Below are 25,144 nucleotides of genomic sequence, written 5' to 3'. Positions count from 1 at the left end.
TGATTGTTTTTGTGTATTTTTAATATTTCATTTAATTGGTCAACTTATAATTTTACAAGAAAAAATACGTAATATTAATAATATTAATAATAAAAATAAAAATTCTGAAAATTTATTAACAAAATTAATAAATATTGTTAAAAGACATCAAGAATTGATAAGGTTAGTAAATATACTAACTAAATAATTTAATTTAAAAAAAACAAATTAAATATTATAAATTTTTACATACAGATTTGCTGCAATATTAGAAAAATGTATCAATAAGGTATTACTCATCCAATTATTATCTAGCTGTTTGAATTTTTCAGTTCAAGGATATTTGCTACTTGGTGTATGTTATCGATGCATAATAATAATTATTATTCATCAATATAAATATATGTATATATTTTTTTTTCAGAGTTCAATAAAAGGTGAAATGTCATTAATTCAAGAGGCACTAACAGTATCATATGCATTATATTCGCTGAGTCATTTATTTTTTTTATGTTACGCAGGAGAATCTCTTGAACAAGCGGTAATTAATTATCATTATTAATTTAGATAAATTGATATTTTTTTATAAGTTTGAAAATAAAAATAAATATTTTACAGAGTTTAAACGTTGGATACGCTGCCTATGAAACTTCATGGTATAATTTAAAAAAAAATGAAAAATATTTGATTATGTTTATTATTCAAAATACATTAGAACCATTGAAAATAACAACGTTTAAATTTTCAAGTCTGTCATATCATCTATTCTTAATGGTTTAAAAAAAAATTTTTATTAAATATTAATATAATAATAATAGTTTTGATAATATGTTTTTTTTAATTTTACAGGTACTCAAAACATCATTTTCTTATTTATCGGTTTTACTTGCTGTTAAAAACCAATAATTGTTTTACATTTTTAATTAATCGGGCTGGGGCTATAGTCATTAAAATGTAATTATTTAAAGAAAAAAAAAAACAAAGAAATGAAAAATTAATTATTCTACACGCTTAAAAAAATTTGACATTAAAAAATTGGAAATATATAACATGAAATTTTTTTGTGTATTATTTAAATTACTACAATAAATGCATGTACACATTTTTATTTTCATAAGTATTTTACACACATCCACTTTATTTGATAAATTAAAAACAATAACTCTCGCATAAATAATTTGAAAGTTTACCTACGTTTTGCATCACACACAATATCGAAAAGGAAATAAAATGACAAACTGCAAGTTTAATGATAGACTGCAGCTCGCTCAAAATTCATGCGAAAGTGGGCAATATGTTGTCACGAATGATTAATCATTCACGAGTAAAAAAAGAAACTTTCACAAAACCTGGTGTATGAAAAATGATCTCAAACTAATAGAAATAATAATAATAACAATATCAATAATATAATAAACATTTACTTTGCACGTCAAAACTGACAGTTGTATGTCTGATCGAACACTGAGCTACACTACTTGATAAAGAATTCAAGCCATGAATAAAATATTATCGGTTGGAGAGAGGGACAGTCAGCGCATAATCATTTTTCCCACATCATTATTAAGTTTATTATTCATAGATTGATAAGGGAAAAAATAATAATACTTGTTAAAAAAAAATAATACAATGTGAAAAGAAAAAAAAAAAATAATACTTGTTAAAATAAAAAAAAATGTAGTATCGATGGAAACTAACATTACTGTTTTATCTTTTATTATAATGGCTTCAATGGATAAAGACAAAGGTGAAACAATTCATTGAATTATCAGTTCGAAAAAAATATTTTTCATAGTAACATAAATGATATATTTTACTGTTTTTTTTTTTGTCAAAATTTATTTGAATAATGAGTCAATGAAGAGCAAGTTTTAATATATGTTATATCTTAAATTAAAAATATATAATTTTTTTTTTTTTAAATAGATTTTCGAGATTCATATAAGTGGACAAAAATAAATTTGGGCCTAGTTGGAGCATGGCCGAATGAAAATACATCAATTATTAAAAAATGTCAAGTTATAATTAATGCTATTATGATAATGATATGTGTTGTGCTACCACGTTTTGTAGCATTATATTATTTAAAAAATTATTTAGATGGAGCCGTATACAGTGCTACCATAAATTTTTTGTTTTTAGTTGATTTATTTAAAATTACAGCGCTTTCATATTATAGAAAAGGTCTGGAATCAAAAAAAAATCCAAAGAAAGCACAAAATAGAAACATCAATTTTTTTTTTTTCCTCACGTGTTTTTATTTTTTTTTTAAAATCTCTTCCAGGAGGATGATGCTATACTCCCCTATAATTTTTTTTGTAAATAGTTTCGATTTTGTGCTTTCTTCAAAGTTTTTTAAATTGAAAATAAATAAAATTATTATATTAAATTTGATTATTATTTACCAACAGTATTTATGAGTTTGTTAAACGAAATTATAAATGATTGGCATGAATCAGTGGCAACTGGATATTATAATGTCGTTAAAAAATATGCAAATATATCAAGAAATATATCATTTTTTTCATTTTGGACATTATGGACAGCTGTTATACTAAGTTCATTTACTCAGGTATAAATTTACATACAATTTGTTTTCAAACAATATATAAGTTCATTTAAAAATAAATTGTTTTTTCATATAAGAAATATTCAAATATTGAAATTGATCAAAAAAATGATCCTGACCCACATTTAACACTTGATCTTGTCTGGGTTTCGTACATTCCGTACGATGTTCACAAAACAAAAACAATATTTATCACACATTGGATTGCACAATTTTATGCAACATTAATGGGTGAACTAATTTATGATGGATTTGATTGTTTTTGTATATTTTGTATTCTTCATGTAACTGGACAACTGAAAATTTTACAAATTAAATTACAAAATATTAATATTGATAAAATTGATAATAAAAATTCAAATAATTTATTGCCGGTTTTAATAAAAATTGTTGAAAAACATCGAGACTTGATAAGGTTTTAAACAACTACATATATTAATGTAATATTTCATCTCAACTCACAATAAAATAAAAATATAAAATTTATAAATTTTAGGTTTACAGAAACATTAGAAAATTGTTTCAATAAAGTACTTTTAAGTCAATTGATGGGAAGCTGTTTGAATGTTTCCGTTCAAGGATATTTTTTACTTGGTGTACGTTATCGATGTATATTAATTTTTGTTATTATTAATTTTTAAAAATTTCATTTTTTTCTAGAATTTTATAAGAGGTGAATTGTCATTATTCCAAGCGGCATTTACGATATCATTTGTATTGTATACCCTAACTCATTTGTTTTTTTTATGTTACGCTGGTGAACTTCTTGTTCAAACGGTATTGATTAAATTTTTCCAACTAATTCATTATTATTTTAAAATACTATATATACATGTATATTATTTAGAGCCAAAACATTGGAATTGCTGCGTATAAAACTCCATGGTATAATTTAAAAAAGAAAGAAAAATATTTAATTATGTTTATCATCCAAAATTCAATGAAACCATTGAAAATATCAACATTCAAATTTTCAAGTCTCTCATATGAACTTTTTTTGAAGGTAAAAATATACGTATTATACAACATAATAAAATATATAATATATTAATCAATTTAATTTATTACAGGTACTCAAAACTTCATTTTCATATTTATCAGTCTTGCTTGCCGCAAAAGATAAATAAATTTAGCGACTGATCACTTTTATAATATTATATTAATCACAACTGTAGTAATATATAAAAATAAAAAAACTTTAAAAATTCATAATTAAAACAGAAATTCATAAAACGAATGTATGGATTATTATTTTTTTTAAATATTTTTTACCAACTCACTTAATTTAAAAAATTATAAACAATAATTTTCATGCAAATAAGTCTAGGCTGAAAATTCACTTTTGTTTGGTATATCACACACAATGTTGTAAATGAAATAGAATGACAAACTGCAAGTTTTGTATATTATGATAGACTGAAGCTTACTCCCTCAATCGAAAAAATAATAATAAAAAACACAAATACATTCGTCTGAATGATGAATCATTAACAAGCACGAAATTCAACGTTTGCAAGACCAAATGCATGTGTATAATTATGTTTCGACAAAAAAGAAAAAAAAAGAATAATAAAATGACCACGTAAACAGTTAGTAAAAAATTCATGCAAACGTGGAAAAAGATAGTCACGAATGATTAATTATTGACGAGTAGGAAAAGAAACTTTCACAGAACGTGGTGTATATTTATGTAATTATATTTTGACGGAGCAAAGAAAATCGACGACAAACAGTTAATAAAAAATTCATGCAAAATACAAAGTAACGTCTGTTTGAATGATTAACAAGTAGGGAAAAAAAATTTCTGCAAAACTCGAGTGCAGCTATAATAACATACCTTGATAACGTAAAAAGAAAAAAAAATATTATCCATGTGCTTTTAATAAATAATGAATTCATTCGAAAAACTAAGAATGTTGGGAAAAAAAAAAAAAAGAAAAATGCGACAATTGTGTAAGAATAATCAATAACAAAAAAATAATAATAGAGAGTGTCAGTTTCTTATTAGCTATCACTTTGTCAGCACCAATGTCCAGAAATAATATTGGTAAAAATTGATCAAGTACTTTTACTATGTATAAAAATTAAAATCTTTGTTTTAAAATTATACTTGTCAATTGTTTTTTGTTTTTGTTTTTCCATTTAAGCAAATTTAAAAAGTTCATACAGATGGACAAAATTAAATTTTGATATAGTTGGATCATGGCCAAGCAGTTCATCAAATATTGGACAATTTCGTGCTTTTATAAATTCTGTATTAATAACTACCCTTATTCTTATTCCAAGATTTTCAGCATTATATTATATTAAAAATTATCTTGATGGTGTTGTATTTAATGCATCGGGTAATTTAATTTATATTGTATCAATTATAAAAATGTTTGTTATATTTAAAAATCAAAAAGGTATTGATAAAAATTTATATATATTTATTTGATTTAAATCTAATTAATAAATTTTTTTACAAAATTAGTTTTAGCTAAAATTTTAGATGATATTTTGAGCGAATGGAATAATTCATTGGAAAATTCAAATTATCATGTTGTTGAAAAATATGCAAATATATCAAAAAATATATCAATTTTATCACTTTTAATATCATGGACTGTATGTGTGATGGGTTGTCTAGCTCAGGTAATTATTTTAAATTTTTATTTTTAAATTTCGAGCATGTTTATTTTAATTTATGATGCTTAATTATTTGATCAATAGAGATATTCAAATATTGAAATTGATGATTCAGTTGAACGACATCCAAGACTTGCAGAGGATATGTTTTGGGTAAGCTATTTTCCTTATGATATACATGCAACAAAAATAATATTTGCATTGCATTGGACATTACAAGCTTACGCATCAGTTGTTGGTGCAACAATATATGTTGCATTTGATTGTTACTGTTGTTTTTTAATACTACATTTAACTGGTCAATTAACAATATTGCAAATTGATCTTCGTAATATTCATCTTAAATATAAAAGCAAAAATTATAATACTAATAATTTACAGTCAAAGCTCAAAAAAATTGTCAAACGACACCATGAATTAATACAGTAATTATTTTTTCATATAAATATTTATTTAACAATATAATATATTTATTTTGCAAACTTGTTAGACTTTCAGTAACTTTGGAAAAATGTTTTAATAAAGTCCTTTTACTTCAGTTGTTGACTTGTTGTTTAACATTTGCAAGTCAAGGATACTTGATGATTGGTGTAAGTTATTATTATTCAAATTAAAAACTATATTGAATAATGATTTTTGATGAAAATAAATATTAATTAAGATAATTTATTTTTAAATTTAATTTTTTAGAAACTCATTAGGGGTGACATGACTTTTTTTCAGACAGAATTTGCTGTTGCATATACAACATACACAGTTGTTCATTTTTATTTTTTGTGCTATGCTGGTGAAAGTTTGATACAAACGGTTTTTAAAATTTTTATTTATAAATCAAACTAGTAAAAATAATTTTTTCATTTTTTTAAAATATGATAATTCAACAGAGTATGAAAATCGGATTTGCAGCTTATGAAGCTGAGTGGTATGATTTATCAACAAATGAGGGAAAATTACTTATGTTTGTAACTTTAAATTCAATGAGATCATTAAAAATAACAACTGGGAAATTTGCTATTCTATCATACGAGCTTTTTATAACTGTGAGTAAAACTCTCAATATTTATTTCAAGAGTAATTTTAATTTAAAAAGTTGAAATGTTTTATTTTTACAGGTTATAAGAACATCACTGAGTTATTTATCAGTTTTGCTTGCTGCGAAAGATAGCAAATCATAATATTATTGTATTCAATATTTTATTAGTTGATTAGCACAAGTAGAATCACAACTCATAATTTTATCAAATCATTCACTATGACGTATGTAGAAAAAAGTATTGAATTAAATTTGAAAAAAAAAAAAACACAAATATGTATACCAAAATGTTTTTTGTTATCATGAATGATAAATTCCATGATTAAATCCGATAAGAAGTTGAAATTATAATATTCATATTGATTTTATATATATAGATTTAAAAGCATGAAAAACCAAAAGAAAAAATTATATAAATTTATTTGGAGTTTTTAATTTGTTTTCAAAGATCAAAGACATCACTATATAATATTGTCAATTTACAAGTGAACTATTCAAAAAATATTCAAATAGCTAAACATTTTCTAAAACTATATACATGCGTGGCGATAGAAAAAAATTTACCGATTGACTGATGACAAAAAAATGACAGCTATACAATATTTGGCTATACATCTCATAAAGAATTCACGAGATTAATAATAAATGATCAACTTGGGGAAAGTACGACTTGCCGCATGACAGTTTTTTTTTTTTTTTTTTTTTTCTATGAATCTTTATGAATAAAATTATCATATTAACCATAGAAAAAATTTCAACATTTCTTAAAATAATATAAATACAAAAAAATATGACAAGGGATACTAACTTTAGTTTTGTTTTATCCCTCATTATGAAAGCATCGATGGATAAAAAAAATGGTACATTCAATTTTGTATGAAAAAAAAAAATATTTGATTGTGAAATAAGTTATTTAATTTTTTACATTCGCTAGATTTTCGAAATTCATATAAATGGATTAAAATAAATTTGGATATTGTTGGAGTTTGGCCAAATGAAAATCTATCAATGATTAAATTATGTCAAGTTATAATTAATGCTATTTTAATGATAACATGTGTTTATATACCACGTTTTGTAGCGTTATATTTTTTCAGAAAAAATTTAAATGGATTGGTGTATAGTGCATCAACAAATTTGATGTTTATAATTTCAGTTTTTAAAATTGCAGTCATTTTGTATTACCAAGATGGTAAATTAGATCATATTTAAAATTATAATGTATATTTGATAAAGGTGTAGAAATTTACTTGCGTATTATTTACTATACTAGTGTTTGTCAAGATGTTTAATGAAATTTCAAATGATTGGAACAGATCAGTAGCAGCAGGATATTATCATATCATCAAAAAATATGCAAATATATCAAGAAATATGTCATTTTCAACATTTTTAATGGTGTGGTCTGGTTGTACAGTGGCTACAGTGGCCCAGGTATAAACTTGTTACATTGTATACATATGTATAAAACCAGTTTATTTATTAATTTATATTTATTTTTTAAATCTAGAAATATTCAAATATGGAAATTGATAAAAAAAATACTCCTGATCCACGATTAACAATAGATCTTGTGTGGGTTTCTTATGTTCCATACAATGTTCATACAAGCAGAACAATATTTATCATACATTGGATTCTCCAATGGTATGCTTCTGTAATTGGTGCTATCATGTATGGGGCATTTGATAGTTTTTGTGTATTTTTAATGTTTCATTTAATCGGTCAACTTAAAGTTTTACAAGAAATAATACATAATATTAATGAGAAAAAAAAAATTTCCGAAAATATAATAACAAAATTAAAATATGTTGTTAAAAGACATCAAGAATTAATAAGGTTTGGAAATAATTATAAGTTATAATTTAATTTGAAAAAAAAAAAAAAAAAATCAATCCAAATATTATGTATTTTAGGTTTGCCACAATATTAGAAAAATGTTTCAATAAAATTCTACTGATTCAATTAATATCAAGCTGTCTGAATTTTACAGCTCAAGGATATTTATTGCTTGGTGTATGTCACGAATGAATAATAATTACCATTATTTATTAATATAAACATAGATATATATATATAGCTATATATATATATATTTTTTTTTTTTTTTTTTTGCAGGGTTTAGTAAAAGGTGAAATGACATTATCTCAACAGATAATGACAATATTATATGGATTATATTCTTTAAGCCATTTTTTTTTTTTATGTTACTCAGGAGAAGTTCTTGAACAAGCAGTAATTAATTATTGTTATTAATTTATATAGATTAATATTTTTCATAAGTTTGAAAAATATATTATTTTTTATTTTCAGAGTATAAACATTGGATACGCGGCCTATGAAACACAATGGTACAATTTTAAAAAAAATGAAAAATTTTTGATTATGTTTATTATTCAAAACACATTAGAACCATTGAAAATAACAACGTTTAAATATTCAAGTTTATCATATTATCTATTCTTTACGGTTTTTTGAAAAATTTCTATAAGTATTAATATAATAATAATATTTTTGATAATATGTATTTTTTAATTTCACAGGTACTCAAAACATCTTTTTCTTATTTATCGGTCCTACTCGCTGTTAAATATCAATAATTATTTCACATTTTATGTGTGTATTAATTATGATGTTGCATGTAGTCATTAAAATATCGTTCTTTGAAGAGAAAAAAAAAGAAATTTTAATTTTTTTTCAATAAAGTAGTGAATTTAATTTGAATAAAAAAAAAGCACAAATATGTATATATTGTTAACTTAAAGAAAAATAAAAATCAAGTAGTAAAAATTTTAATTAAATATTCAATGACAGCTGTAATGAAATTTATAATATTTTCATCTATTTCAAAAGAATCAACAATATTTAAATAAAAAATTAGACGATTATTAAATGTGATGACAAGTTAAAATTGTAATAAAAAAGTTTTTCCATTACTAAATTTATTGTGGAGCAATGTTCATCGATGGAGGAAGTACATCCAACTATAATGCACTGAATGGTATTATATCATTACTTTCCACCACAATAATACAATACTTTAAATTTCATAGCTTAATCAAATATCACTTTTTTATTTATATAGAATTATATTTTGGATCACTCGACTATTATATCACTGACTTTTAGCATTAAGATTTTTTTTTTTGAATAACTAATAAACAAATAATCAACTGTTAATAAAATTATTTTGTTAATTTATTTGAATAATATAATATTCCTCAAAGATCCTCCCTATAATTATCCATTTTTTTTTTCGAATGAGTAAAGTATATGGAGGTGCAATATCCACCATGGTTATCAACTAACTACGCCTACGATTAAACTTGTAAAGTCTGCGCGTGATTCGACTGTATAACCACCACCACCACCACCACCAGGCTTCCATCAATTATTAACCAGCAAAAATTTGAGAAAATGTATTCAATATGATTATTGAATTATCTTATAGCATAGAAAAAAAAATATAAATACATTTTTTAAGGCTAATAAATAGTTTGTTCGTACGAAGAAATTTTTTTAACACTCTTAAATGTTCACAACGATGAAAACTAATTTAGGTATATATCAATCAACTTATTTACATCAGTCGTTCTTTTTATTTTTTTATTTAATATTGTACTTGTTGAAAAAAAAAAAATAAATAGATTTTGGATATGCCAGTAAATGGGCAAAATTTAATTTAAAATATCTAGTCGGTGTCTGGCCAGATAAAAAAAATTCAGGTGTACTACAAATATATCGTGGTCCAATAAATGGTTTATTAATTATATTTATTGTTCTTATACCACGTTTCATGGCTTTGTCATTTTATTGGGATAATATTGACGTTGTTATTTATAGTACAACAACAAATATAACATTTATTATGGCTGTATTAAAAATCACTGTGCTTTATCTAAAAAAAGAAGGTCAGATATTATAAATACTTTCGTTTAAATAATTTTTTTTTAAATGCTCAAGTCATTTTTAATAATATTAGTATTTGTCAAATTTTTGGATTCAATGGTGAGTGATTGGAATAATTCAATGACTAAAAATGAAAAAAATTTGATGATTGAAAGTGCAATAAAGTCACATAATATATCAATAACTTCAACAATTTTAACGTATTTGTCTTGTCTTCTTGCTACGATTGTGCAGGTTTGAGGAAAAGCTATCTAAATTAAATTTAACTATTTTTATGTGTAATTTTATTTTTGTTTAGACATGGTATAATCTTGAAAGTAAACAAATTATCGATCCAGATCCACGTTTAACAACCAACTTGATATGGGTTGTATTTTTATTATATGATACATCAAGTAGAATAAATTTCATTGTAACATGGTTACTGCAATTGTACGCATCGGCAATTGGAGCTGTTGTCTATGTTTCATTTGATACTTTAATAATAATAATTGTACTTCATATTTGTGCACAATTAAAAATTATACAATTACGTATTAAAAAACTTTATGATAATGAGTATTCAAAAAATATTGATATTACAATGAAACTCATTGAAAATGTTAAAAAACATATACAACTTAATCGGTAAAAATTAAAATATCATATTTAAAAATGTAATATTTATAATTTATTTTATTAATTTAATTTAGATTTGCTAAAAAATGTGAAAATTGTTGTAATATTGTACTTCTTTTACAACTAATTACGTGGTATTTTACTTTTTGTTTTCAAGGCTATGCACTTGTTGAGGCAAGTCATTTAAATTGAAAAAAAAAACATTACTTTTTCACATATTATTTATGCAATTAATTAATATTAATTTTCTTTTTTTTTTAATTTTAGAAAATGTTAAAAGGAGATTTGAATTTTATTCAAACTAGTTTTTCAATTGTTTATACAATTTATACTTTTATTCATTTCTATTTTTATTGCTCAGTAGGACAATGTCTACTTACTGAGGCGAGTTATTTCTGTCAATTTAAAAATAGGTATTTTAAAGTGGTGATAATGATTGATGAATTATTTATTTTTTTAATTAGAGCCAGGCAGTTAGTGACTATATGTACTATAGCAAATGGTACAATCAACCAGTAAAAAATGTACAAATAACTACGATAGTTATGTGTGGAGCAAAAAAATCACTAAAATTAACTGCTGGTAAATTTTTAGTAATGTCGCATCCCTTATTTCTTGATGTATGAAAATTTATAATATTTATTAATTAATAATTTAACCAATATTTAATTTTAATAATTTTTTGTCATTTTTTTAGGTCATAAAAACATCACTTGGATTTTTGTCTGTATTACTAGCTATGAAAAATGGAGAAAGTTAATTCGTTTTTTTTTTTTTTTTTAACAACAGATTAATTTATTTTTGTATATTTTAAATGAAAAATGATGTTATTAGTTTTTCGTATGACAATTATTATTATTATTATTATATTATTTTAAAAAGTAATTAATGTTATTTTTGTAAAAGCATGATAAAAAAAAAATATTTATTTAATTAATTTTGAAAAAAAAAAAAAAATTTCGTTCGTAGTTAATTATATAAATGCAAATCTTTGATTTTATTTTTTTTAAAATAATAATACACAAAATAAAAATTTATCAAATAAATTTTCATAATTAAACGTGTAAAAATAATATTTTTTTGAAAAAATTTTAAACTGAGTCAATCATAATTTTTTTGATTGAATTTAAAAAAAAATATATCTAGTATGTACTGTCCCAAAATCATCGGTTTTTCTGATATTAATTTGTAAAGACAAGTGGAGGGGTTTATGGAGAAATACACAGGCGTTCATAAACTCCTGCATCGGACAGAAACTCCTGCACCTTACATAAGAAAAAAAAAAGAAAAAAAAAAACAAGTGTCTAGTCGAGAGCCATCAAGTGGTAGGGATGTTAGGATGTCAGAAGTCCAAATATACAGCGCAAGACAATAGAATAAAATGATATAAGCACAAGTATATTGATAGGATTGGTTGCTAGAGGCATGGCTCGAGCAACCACCCTTAACAACCAGTTGATTCTCCTATCAACAAGTTACACCCGCCCATTGACATCACCACAAGTGGGGTGTTAAAGATCACAAACATAGCAATTGGATATCTGCATGTACAACAGTAAGACATTTATTTGATGGAAGGGATCAAAGCTCGTTGACTCGTTGACTCGTTGAGCTTTGATCCCTTCCATCGTTGACTCGATGGAGGGTGGTAAAAGATCACCCACTCGTTGCACCCCCTGAGCTTTATGGAAAAAAAAAAGAAAAAAAAGGCGAACGACCTCAACATGCAATTGCAACCCCATGGTCATGGGCGACATGCTGGCGCCTTTTATTGATACAATATTTATCAACAAGGCGACAAGGTCTAGGACCTATGTACGGTAAAATATATTTCTTTCTCTATTTTCTGTTTCATTTTATTTTTCCAACAAGACATGACCAGTCTATCTATACCCAGTCATTATCCACTTATATGGCAAAAAAAAATTCACCCCAACATGGAAATGTTTCTCTTCTTTTTTCTTTTTATTTTCTATTTCATTTTATTTCATTTTTTTTGTGAAACATTTGTAGCCGGTCATTATCTTATATTGTGCACAAAGAAGCAATATTTTTTTTCCTCTCTCGCTTTTTCTCTCTCTCATACAAGGTACAAGGTACAAGTGCATTATTCTTATCATAAAAAAATCAATATTCTGCCAATGTTCCCCTCGAGCTTGACCATCACCTTCAGACGCAACACGACGCTCGAGACGATAACACCTCTTGTCACTCTGTGCGTTTATATTTTTTCAAGTCTTTCTTTGGGGACTTTGAAAATTTTGTGTTGCGTCGTTATAAGAGAAAGTTATAAGTTTTATTTATTTTCGGGGTTTTTATTTTTATTAATCGTCTAAGGCGTGATAACGGATTAATTAATCTTAAGATACACTCGAACCGTTTATTGTTTTTTTGCAATAATACAGAATACAGATTAAAGTGCTCGAGAAAATTTTTCAAAAATTAACTTTGAAAATTTTTTTGTTACGTTTTGGTCTGTATTTCATGTTCACATACGGGCGATATCGATCACTAGTTATTTAAGATAATATAAGAATACACAATATGCAATTAAAAAAAAAAAAAAAATGCACATTATGCACATTTTAATAAAATTATTTTTAGTAAAAATTTCAGATTAAAAATATATAAAATCCAGCCAAAAATAATAAATATAATATGGAAATTGATATTGAAACTTGTAACAAGTACCAGAGACAACAAAATTTCTGTGAAAGAAATTAATCATAATGATGGATTATTTAAAAATGGATAATTATTTTTGGTAGCCGGATATTGGTAATATAAATATATTACAATTTTTTAAAAATAAGTGAATGTGAGTTCGTGATAAAAAAAAAAAAAAAAAAAACAAACGGTGTGAACGTATGTAAAGTGATGTGATGTGATGGAAAAAAAAAAAAAAATTTAATGAATGAAATTGTGTGGTTGAAAAAAAAAAAAATAAAAAAAAAAAAAAATTTGCACTTGTTAAATTTGCAACATAATTATAAGATATCGTAAAATAAATTTAAGTTTCACAAATAATCGCGAATCGTGTCACTCGAATATTATTATTTTCATTATGATTTTTAAATTAAGAATATGCACAATATGCAAATAAAAAATAATGCACATAAGCACATATTAATTAAAATGTCTTTATTAAAATTTCTATAGATTAAAAAAAAAACTAACAAATGATTTATCAAAATGAATTTTCTCAAAAATTTTAATCTGGAGAAATTATTTTTGTGAAAAAAATTTAACAAAAAATTGGAAATACTTTGATAAATAACTGGTAAATAATTGGTAAATAATTAATTAATATAATAATTTTATTTTTAAGTGAGTGTGAGTTTGTATGAAAAGAAAAAAAGTTGAGTTGATTATTGCGAGTGTGTGTGTTATTTATTGTTTTTAATTGAATTTAATTTTGAATGATTTTATTGAGTGAAGCTGCAGCTTAAAAAATGCATAATTATTTCGTAAGACTCGTATAGAAAATAAGAATAATATTAATATTGCGATCGCTAATTTTAAGTTTTATTTAATTAAATTAAGATAATATATAATATATTAATCCTGCTTCCCAAATTGCATATACAAAAATGCCCATTTCGAAGTCCCTTATTCGCGTAATAACTGTGAAATATGTCTTTAATAAGTTGTTACAGATAGAAAATAAAAAAATAACTCAAATGGATAAAGATGACAGATGTTAATCATTGGAAAATATTTAGACAGTCAGCAGTGCAGTTCTTGAATTGAAGGATGAAATTCGACAACAACTATTCTGAACTTTCTAAATGAGGTGAATATTATTTACGCAAATTTAATTATTTTCGACGGAATTAATCTGATTTATCTAAAATTATTAATGATCGAATTAATTTAATTATTACATCGATATTTACTGCAACAAAAAACCGAGCGACCCTGAATATTATATTTTTTTTTTTAATTAAAATTCATCCACGATAAGACACAAAAGCGTTTTATATATGAAAATTTGTAAATTGTCCTCGAAAACGGAATTTCTTACACACAATGCCACAAACTAATAATTTTTTTTAACAATAATTTTAAAATTGGATTTATAATCCAAATTAAAATTTCCGATTATAAAAATAAATAATAAATTTAATCCTGCGTAATAACCAAGCGAAATAAATATAATTATAAATATAAAAATTATATATTTAATTATTGAACAATTAATTATGAATAATTACTAAATATCTGATGAACAATTATTATGACTTACGAAAATACGCGCTTGCGCGATCGTACTGATCATAATTATAATATTTTTCGAATTTAATAAAATTATCTTCGAATTTAATTAAATTAATAAATTATCTCATTTTGTTTTTGTAAAACAATTTATTGTATACTTTAATCTTAATATTTAAACACCATTTACGATGAACAATTAATTTAAAATAATAATACATGACAATCATGTAAAAATAGAAAATAAACGTAAAGAAAAAACGAACATCCTTGATCAATTAAAAATTATAAAAGAAAGAAAAAAAAAAAAAAAAAACATGCGTTATTTTAAATATACTTGGTCTTGGTAAGTGCACTACTGCCACCAGTAGGATCCATCATGCGATCCCAATTTGTATGTCCAATGACAAAACCCATAGCCCGCATTTTTTCTTGCTCTTTTTTTTCCTCTAAATCAGCCCATCTTACCTATGAAATAATCAAAAACAACGATAATTAATTCCATCAAATTATTATTATAAAAAATAATAATTATTAAATAAATAAACAATCGAAAAACTCACTCGTCTTTTACCAGAAGTATTTTCAGAATTATAATAATCTGGTACTTGAAGAAAATCTTCCATTGTTTGTGGAATTGTATCATTTTTACGTTTAGCCAAACCGTCCAAACGATCTAAAAATTAATAATATAATTACGTTTTTTTTTAAAAAAAAAAAAAGAAACAAAACAAACTCAACGAGTAAATTAATTGTTGATAAATTAAAATATATAAAAAATGTAAATTAATGTTACCTAATTTATTATCTGACTCCATTATCTCCCATTTGCTAACAATCTGTAAATAAAAAATGAAAAATATAATAACATAATTATTTATAAAATTATAAAAAATATTATTTAAATAATAAATTGAATGTATTATTAATTAAACTTACAGATGTTTCAAAATTATCTTGACTATCGTCATTTCCATCATTTGTTTTAGCTTCGTCTTTTTCAATTTCAGCCTCTTCCATATGAACCTAAAAATTTATATTACACTGACTGAACTTATATATAATTAAAAAACCAGAAATTACATGTGTAAATTTCCCGCTTAATATATTTTTTTTCTCTTCAGCTCCATAAATAATATTAATATTTAATTATTAATGAAAATTAAAAAATTGAAAACTAAATTATAAATTATTGTCACAATGCAATAAATATACAGATAAAACAAATTTTATATATTTCAATTTGCATGTTCTTGTTAATTTATAATATTGATATATCAATGGTATTATTTATCAAGATACAACATGGGATTTAATAATCCCCTAATAATTTGATGTATTATTATTAATAATATTTTATCTTTAATTGAATTACTTATATATATTTTTTTGTATATTTTAAATATTTGTTATTTCTTTTTTTTTTTCTTCTTCGATTAAAAAATTATTTAAAAAAAAAAAAAAAAAAGAAAAATTATTCAAATATTATGGATAATCACAAATAAGTTAATTTAATCTATTTAAAAATACACACATCTTGAATTGCTTGTTCTTGTAGTAATGATGTAACATCCAATTTTTGATGATAATTTGGTGTTGGTTCAAAATAATCAACAATTCTATTTATTTCTTCATCTGTGCGTCCATGAATATTTCGTTTAATGCAAATTTGACTGTCCATTTCCATTTCACAAACGTAAACCTTGAAAATAAATGAATTATATTTTTTATAATTAACAAAAAACAATAGATAATAATTATTTTTTAATATTATCAATGATAAATACATACCTTGAAACCTTTTGTCTTTGCAAAATTCCACATTTCTTCGTAATCTGATATTTTCTCGTTGATGCTATCGAGAATAATAAAATTAAAAAATCCATCTGTTACATTTTTTTTAAATGCTTTTATCAAAGATGTTATGTAACTTGATTCCATGGCTTCTTCATACTCGTAAACCATTTCCTGGAAAAAATTATTAATAAAATTAAATACATACTTTATACGTAATAAAAATTAACCATACAAATAATTTACCTTGTTTATTATTTTTTTTCCATTGTCATCTTTACTCTCTACGTCTTTTTCTGTCAAAAAATAATCATCAAGACTAAGAATTCTTGGTGCTGATCCACCCTGTTCCATTTCTTTATCCTTGAAATTGAAAGAAATTATTATAGAATAAATTATTAATTAATTTATGAATTAAAAATTTATTGATATGTATTTATTATTACCTTGATTAATTTAGCAATAAATGATTTTCCACCTCCAGGTGGTCCTCGAAGAATAATCACAATTTTTTGTGGTCTATTCTGTCGTCCAGGTGAACAAAGTAAATCCTCAACCATCGTGTAATTTGACGGTCTAACGACATCCATTGTGTTTGATGATTCGACAACAGTTTTATCATTTTTATCACTGTAACAAAACCAAATAAATTTAACTATAAATATATCAAAATTAAAACACAAAAAATTTAAAAATATTCAAGTCTTGTTTTTTTTTTTTGTTTTTGTTTTCCATAATGGATAAATAATTTATATATTTATTTTTTTTTTTTAAATAATATATAACACCTAACAATTATTCTTAAAATTTAACATAAAATTTCATATACAACCACAAAAATTGGGATGTAAAAAAGAAAAAAAAATATGAGTAATTGAAAAAATTGCTTATACTATAATTATGAAAAATAAATTATTTAATTTTATCGACTTAAAATAATTATCATGTCAATTTTTTCTTTGAAGAAAAATTACAGTAAGAATTACTTGTTTTTTTTAATTTTTACTTGCGCGCAATGCGCTGCAATGTAATAATTCTGTGAATAATAATGATGATAAATTTTATCAAGTAATAAAAAAAACGTATGGAGGGCATGGGGGGCAAGGGTATTGTCAAATAAATTTTACTCTCAAGAGTGCACATTGGATGTAAAATTGATAAAATACCTGGATTCATGAGAAGACGTGTCGATTGATGTTTTTGTTGTATTTTCCTGTCTGCCAATATTTCCTTGAGATCTAATAAAACCGATATACACATTCAAATAATTTTAAAATAAAAACAAGGAAAATTAATAATAATTTTAAAAATTACAATTGAATGGTTTTTTTTGTTTTTTTTTTTTTTGTTTTCAATTTGAAAAAAATAATAAATACTTTTCTTATTTAAACTGCTTTATAATTTTTAATTTAATAAAAAAATTTTTCGAAATTTTTAATATTTTGATATACACAACAACTAGAAAATTAAAATTTTAAAATAATGTAAATTTTTTTTTTTTTTTTTTTTTTTTTTTTTTACAACAAAATTACTTTTTTTTTGTTTTTTTTTTTGATATTATTAATGTTTTTTTTTTCTTTTTTTTTATTATTACCTTTCTTCATCTTTGTTAAAGTCAAGTGCATTTCGCCTTGTTCTATCAGATTTATCACGTGTCCTGTCTGTTTAACAAAAAAATTAAAATATATTTAATTTTACTTTGTTAATTAATTGTATTATATTTACAAATGTCATTGAAATATAAATTTAAAATAATTAAAATGTACCAATTACCTTCATTTTTTTTAAAGTTATCATCACGATTTCTGTTGTAATCATTATCTCTTGATCTGTCTCTTCCTCTACCCTCTGATCTATCACGTGGAAAATCATGATTCCTAGAATCTCGCCAATCTTGATGTCTTTTGTAGTCACGAGAATCATCATTCCTTTGACGTCTTCTTGAATCTCTTGATTCTCTTTCCCAAGGTGATGGTCTATTATCATATCTTTTTAGTTCATCATAACGCATTTTTTCTTCATAACGTCGTTTTTCTTCTTGCCATTCAGCCATTCTTGCTCTTTCTTCAATAATTGCTATTTTACGTGCTTGATACATTCTCATTCCTTCATTATATTCATTAACATTATGCTCATTATCAAGCCAATAATTAAAATCTATTTTTGGATAAATTTTATGTTCAGGAACAATTGGTTTAATAGTACCATGTGCATAATCAAATGATTGAGATGGTAATATTCTATAATCTTGCATTGTTGGTATTCTAACATGACCATAATCAATGACTTTTGAAGGTACATAATGATCAAGTACTTCAGCTCTAGCACCATGATTATAATCAAATTGTTTACCAGCACAAAAATTACGCGTTGGTTCTTCTCGTCTATGACCATCTGGACGTCTTGAAAATTCATTATCTTGATAATCCATTGGTGGTAAAATATTATCAATTGGTGGTTTACCTGATATAATACTTTGATCTGGTCGTCTAAACATTCTATCATCACATCCACGATTTGGCAAAAGTGGTGATCTACCAATATCACGATCAAGATCAATATGACTTGGAAAATCTCGTGGATCAGGTAATAATGGTGGTCTTACATTTTTTTCCACCGGATTAATATCAATTGGTGGTCTATCAAGTTCATCTCTTCTTGGTCTCATGGGTTGTCTATCCATACTGTTATTATCAATCAATGCATCTGGCAAAATAGGTGGTGGTTCAATTTTAAATGATAAAAGTGAGGGTATAGATCCTCGAGGTCCATTTGGAGTATTATTTGACATATTTGATTCACGATTTAATGGTAAATCATCTGGTCCACGAAGTGGGTGGACATCAGGAGGTCCAAAAGGACGATCAGGAAAATCACGAGGACCAAAATTATCAGGTCCGCATGGTCCAAAATTATTTGGTTCTTGTCGATTAAAATTGTCAGGTCCACGTGGACCAAAAGGTGGGAAATTATCAATTCCACGTGGTCCAATATCATCAGGACCACGGGGTCCAAAATTATCAAGATTACGAGGGCCAAAATCATCAGGCCCGCGTGGTCCAAAGTTATCAGGTCCACGGGGACCAAAATTATCAGGACCACGAGGACCAAAGTCATCAGGGCCACAAGGTCCGAAATTGTCAGGTCCACGGGGACCAAAATTATCAGGGCCACGAGGACCAAAATTATCAGGTCCACGAGGGCCAAAGTTATCAGGTCCACGAGGGCCAAAATTATCAGGGCCACGAGAACCAAAATCATCAGGTCCACAAGGTCCAAAGTTGTCGGGACCACGAGGTCCAAAATTGTTGGGGCCACGAGGACCAAAATCATCAGGACCACGAGGTCCAAAGTTGTCAGGGCCACGAGGTCCAAAGTTATCAGGGCCACATGGACCAAAATCATCAGGACCACGAGGTCCAAAATTATCGAGTCCACGAGGACCAAAATTATCAGGACCACGAGGGCCAAAATTATCAGGGCCACGAGGGCCGAAATTGTCAGGTCCACGAGGGCCAAAATTGTCAGGACCACCAGGGCCAAAATTATCAAGACCTCTTGGTCCAAAATCATCTAAATCACGGGGTCCACAACTTCCTGGACCACGAGCACCAAAGTTGAAAGGTAAATCACGTCCTGGTCCAGCATCTCTTGGTCCAAAATTACCAACTGGTAAATCATTATTTCTTGTATTAAAAACTTCAAATGCAGGACCAAGTTCTCTTGTTCCTTGACTGACGACTGGTGGCATACTACGATTTCCAAAAGGAGTTTCAAGAAGACCTGGACGATTGTTTAAGCTGTCACGAGATCGATTATCAAATGGTAGAATATTATCATCACGTGCAAGAAGAGGTGGTGGTTTAATTGGACCCAGATTTGGTAATTCAGGTGGTGGTTCCATATTTAAATCCTCAGGCTTTGGATCATTTTTACCCATAAATGGCAAATCATCAGATTTTCTGGGCACATCAAATGGCTGAATGATATTTTGAGAATCCAATAATGATGGTGTAAGTTTATCTGTATCTTTTTTATTTTTTCTATCATCAGTATCTCTGTCCGAAAATTTATTTGTATTTTCAGATAGCTGAGAACCACCAAATTCAGAATTTTTTCCACTCAATAAACTGGGCATAAGTTGTGAATCCATCCATGGTGGTATTTCAAGAGGAGGAATTTTACTTTGAAATCTATCTTGATGTTCCATATCACGACCAAAATTACCTGGACGAAAATCATCAGTTCTTGATCTTCTTGATCGTGAATTATCAACAATTGGACTTGAATGAGAAAAATTATCAGATGAACGAAAATTACCAGGACCAGATGAACGAAATGAATCAACATCACGACTTTGTGAGTCATCATCACCACCACGAAATCTATTTGAATCAGAACCAGGTCCAAAAGAATGTCTTCCTGGTGATTTTCTACCAAAATCAGGACGTTCTCTTGGTAAAAATGGTGGATCACCAGCAATTTTTCTAAATGTTTCACCAAGTGATCCAGCAGCATTATTTTTAGGTTCATCAACAGTTGAAAAATTACCAAATGATGGCTTAAAAACATCACCAGCAGCACGTCTTTTTTCCATTAATTTTTGTATTTCTGGTGTAATATCATCATTTTGTTGTTTTTGTTCAAATCTACTTGTCCTACCAGAACCACGATTGACATTTGAATTATCTTTATTCCATCGATCTTGTTGATTTGAATTACCAGAATCAAATTTATTTGCTGATGATCCAAATCTATCAGATGACATATTAAAACGATCATTATTATCATCATTATTAAAACGATTATTATCATTACCAAAACGATCATTTGATCTATTACGATTAAAATTTCTATCATTTCTATCACCACCAAAACGATTTTGTTCATCAAAACGACTTGGTTCATCAAATCGATTTCTATCATTTCTATTAAAATGATCATCATTCATTGATCTATTACCACCAAAATTATCTCTATTATCAAATGAATCATTACGATTATCATTACCAAAATTACCACGATTATTACCACCAAAGTCACGATTTTGTGATCTATCTCGTTGATTATTATATCGATCATTTGAAAAGTTGTTGTTGTTTCTATTATTATTATTATTTCCTGAGTCATTATCCATTCTACCAGGACCATCACGATTAAATGAATCATTATTACCTCTGTATCTATCATTTGACGAAGACATACGACGTCTATCATCTGAATCAAATTGATTGTTAAATTTATTGCTATTATCAGATTGATCATACGTATCTTTTTGATATGATGATTTTGAAAAATCATTATCAGATTGATACGGTGGTTTATTTTGATCTTGTGTATTTTTAACATCTTGTAATCCAGAATTATTATTATTAAACATTGAATTAACTGGAAAACCAGGAGGTGGTTGTGTGAAATTTGGTGGTGGTGGTTGATTAAAATCAGCTACATTTGTATTTTGTTGAATACCAGTTGATGGTGGTACTATTGGTGGTGGTACCATTGGTGTTTGAAATGTTGAATATGCTGGCATTGACATATTAACCATATTATATTGTGCTGCCCATTGTTGTGCTGCCCATGCATGTTGATTCATATCTGATGTCATTGTTGGTGGTACACCAGATATTCCCATCGGTGTATTTTGCATATTAGCTTCAGTTGTTGTTGTTGTTGTTGTTGTTGCTGCTGGTTGTTGTTGTTGTTGTTGCTGTGTTGATTGTTTATTTTCTGCTTCCTTACCAGTTAATCCAAGAGTTTTTCCAATACCCAATAAATTATTTAACAAACCTGCATTCTCAGTTGTTGATAAAATATTTAATATATTTTCACCACCTTGTAAATTTTTTTTCTTTTCTGCTTCAGCTTTAGCTCTTTGTGCTTCACGTTTTTTTCTCATTTGTTCTCTACGTTCAATTAACTTTTCACGCCATGATGTCCACTTTGCTTCATACTGCTTGTATTGAACCTTAAAAAAAAAAGTTATTTTATATTTTTTTTTATACAATCTTTTTGTAGTATAGTAAAATTATCATCACCAATGTTTTTTTTTTGTTTTTTTTTTCAAGTTTATCAACAAAAATTGTCAAATTAAAATTTACCTTATCTGGATGATTAGCATTTTGTTGTTTCCATTTATTAAATTGTTCTTCCCATTGTTTAAACTGTTCATCAAATGTTTTTTCAGCTTCAGTAAGTTCTTCTTCTTCATTTTTTGATTTTTTTGAACTATTTGTAACAATATCATTACTGGCTGTTCTTTTATTACCACTAATATTATCATTTGGTGGATTACCAGGTGGTGGTGGTGGTTGATCTGGTGGTAATGGTGGATTACTTGTTGTTTTTGTAGGATATAAAGGTAAATTATTTTGATGTGGTAATGGTAAATTACTATTATTTCCATATTTTTGTGAATATGATGATGAATCAGGTGGTAAAGGAGGTTTTATTGATGAATCCTCTTTTGGTAATGGTGGTGGTGGTTGAGCTGTTGGTACTGGTGGTACTCCACTTGTATTTGCTTCCAATTGTTTCATTGCATTTTGATACTAAATATAATTTTAATTAACACTTATTAGTTTTTCGAATTTTCATAGATTTTTAAGTATCTTTGTTATTAATTTATTTACCTTTGAACCATACTGAGCTTGCCATTGTTGATACTGTTGTTGCCACTGTTGCCATTGTAACCAATTTTGTTGTTGTGCGGCTGTCCACTGTTCAGCTGTATATCCACTTGGTGCCTGTAATTTTTTTTTAAATATCATTATAGCACCACCTCGTTAATAATTATATTATTATCAAGGACACTTACTGGTTGATTATAATATTGCATATAAGCTTGCATTGTTGTCATTGGATCCGCTCCTCCAGCTGGATAACCTGGTGTTGATGGTGGTTGTGGCACTTGTGAGCCAGTGGCCGAGGCTGTTGGTAACTGCTGCCATTGATTCCAATTTTGCATGGCTCAATGACTTTTTAATTTGTATATATTTTTTTTTATTTCAAACTATGATACTTTTTTTTAAATATTCATTTATTTTTTAATTTTTAAATACTTCCTTGCACCAGGAAATTAATACTTTCATGTCGAAAGACCATTTAATGGCCTTGTCTTGTGTCCAATTTTACGCTATTTCGAATTCAGAGAAAATACTTATTACTAAATATTCGCCATCACCAAACGTCAAAATATTATTATTCAAAAAAGAAAAAAAATACTCAAAAACTATTTTTATCAATGAAAAATGTATTCAAGTATTTTTATGTTATTTATTTAAATATGTATATTTTTTTTTTTACTGTTTATGTGCAGTAAATTACCTTTTGTAAATAAAAGGAACGTGCACATTGTTTGTTAAATATAAATTTTGTAATTGTCAATTAAATAACAAATATATTATTGTAATTAAATAAAATAATCACAAAATACAAATAAATATAAACTATAAATATAAAAAAATAAATAAATAATCAAGTATATAATAAATTATTTTTTTGCCAGTTCAATAAATTTACAAATATAACATTGTAATGTACTGGAATTTAAAAAAAACTTTCATTAGGATATTTAGTATTTTTTATTTTAAATATTGGAATAAATTGATTGCCTCATGGACCAAAACTACATGTATGTTATTTATAAAACAAAAAAAAAAAAAAAGAAGAAAAAAAAAATGTTGGAGTTGATGATAATTGTGATGGAGGAAGGGGACGCGTAGAGATTTGATTGAAATAAAATAAATATATTTTATTTTCAATCTAAATGAATGATAGTCAAAATAAATAAGGGCTCAACAAAAAGCCAAATGTTTTTCTTGTATCATTCATTATTCAGACTATGTATTGTTGTTTGTATTTTCAATGGCTAACTTGAAATAAAAATATATATATTATCATGTAATGACAAGTGTACTCCATTTAAAAAAAAAAAAAAATCTATCATTTTTTTTAATCGTAAATTTCATAAACTTACTCGTAATAATAATTCAAATAATTTATGAATCAAATCATTTGTTTTTTTTTTTTAAATTACTAATAAATTAATTGATAAAACGCCGAAACAGCACAAAGTTGATGTTTTTTCGATCCTTTTTTTTTTCTCTCAAATATTTCATATACCGAAAAATAATTTTAAAATGAATTAAATAACTTTTATATGGATACTTACTATTTGAATTATCTTCAATGATGATTATCAAGTTTATTTTTATTTTTATTTTTATTAACAATAACAAACAATGACCGAGTAAACAAATTACTTGTTATTAACAAACTTTTGATGTTTCTAACCATTCACTGGGATAAATTTTTCACCATTACTGATAACAATAATAATAATATTGATAATAATAAAAGTTACAACAATTCTACCAACATGATAAAAGAAAAAGAAA

At 25.8% G+C, this 25,144-nt stretch overlaps 4 protein-coding genes across 6 annotated transcripts; 3 read left to right on the top strand and 1 right to left on the bottom strand.

Annotated features, from left to right (window-relative positions):
* The first annotated feature begins 1,665 nt into the window (after positions 1-1,665).
* Positions 1,666-8,809, top strand: LOC122853053 (odorant receptor 13a-like). Its single transcript, XM_044153279.1, has 9 exons — positions 1,666-1,726; positions 1,906-1,992; positions 7,231-7,401; positions 7,483-7,643; positions 7,720-8,048; positions 8,126-8,225; positions 8,328-8,444; positions 8,523-8,678; positions 8,753-8,809. The coding sequence occupies exons 1-9, from the start codon at positions 1,666-1,668 to the stop codon at positions 8,807-8,809; spliced, it is 1,239 nt and encodes a 412-aa protein (XP_044009214.1).
* On the top strand, positions 4,559-6,351 carry LOC122853054 (odorant receptor 13a-like). Its single transcript, XM_044153280.1, has 8 exons — positions 4,559-4,595; positions 4,696-4,953; positions 5,022-5,182; positions 5,261-5,601; positions 5,667-5,766; positions 5,867-5,983; positions 6,061-6,216; positions 6,289-6,351. The coding sequence occupies exons 1-8, from the start codon at positions 4,577-4,579 to the stop codon at positions 6,349-6,351; spliced, it is 1,215 nt and encodes a 404-aa protein (XP_044009215.1). The 5' UTR covers positions 4,559-4,576.
* Positions 8,810-9,753: 944 nt separating the features above from the next.
* Positions 9,754-11,496, top strand: LOC122851074. Its single transcript, XM_044150124.1, has 7 exons — positions 9,754-9,769; positions 9,857-10,120; positions 10,192-10,352; positions 10,417-10,745; positions 10,811-10,910; positions 11,201-11,356; positions 11,434-11,496. The coding sequence occupies exons 1-7, from the start codon at positions 9,754-9,756 to the stop codon at positions 11,494-11,496; spliced, it is 1,089 nt and encodes a 362-aa protein (XP_044006059.1).
* Positions 11,497-14,249: 2,753 nt separating this feature from the next.
* On the bottom strand, positions 14,250-25,089 carry LOC122853052. Of its 3 annotated transcripts, none has more exons than XM_044153275.1 (15): positions 24,919-25,089; positions 23,563-23,880; positions 23,378-23,491; positions 22,847-23,296; positions 18,519-22,713; positions 18,340-18,406; positions 17,912-17,983; positions 17,192-17,375; positions 16,992-17,108; positions 16,743-16,919; positions 16,486-16,653; positions 15,891-15,977; positions 15,748-15,790; positions 15,515-15,627; positions 14,251-15,419 (listed from the first exon to the last, which is right to left on the bottom strand). In XM_044153275.1, the coding sequence occupies exons 2-15, from the start codon at positions 23,710-23,712 to the stop codon at positions 15,279-15,281; spliced, it is 6,078 nt and encodes a 2,025-aa protein (XP_044009210.1). In that variant the 5' UTR covers positions 23,713-23,880; positions 24,919-25,089; the 3' UTR covers positions 14,251-15,278. The 3 variants fall into 3 exon arrangements, with proteins under 3 accessions (XP_044009212.1, XP_044009210.1, XP_044009211.1); XM_044153276.1 differs by having other exon boundaries at positions 23,563-23,722; positions 24,919-25,066; XM_044153277.1 differs by lacking the exon at positions 17,912-17,983 and having other exon boundaries at positions 14,250-15,419; positions 24,919-25,066.
* Between the last annotated feature and the right edge of the window lie 55 nt (positions 25,090-25,144).

The sequence above is a fragment of the Aphidius gifuensis genome, linkage group LG3 (assembly GCF_014905175.1).
Source record: "Aphidius gifuensis isolate YNYX2018 linkage group LG3, ASM1490517v1, whole genome shotgun sequence".
Classification (NCBI taxonomy): Eukaryota; Metazoa; Arthropoda; class Insecta; order Hymenoptera; family Braconidae; genus Aphidius; species Aphidius gifuensis.
Note: the sequence above shows the minus strand (reverse complement) of the source record. Positions and strands in the feature narration are given on the sequence as shown.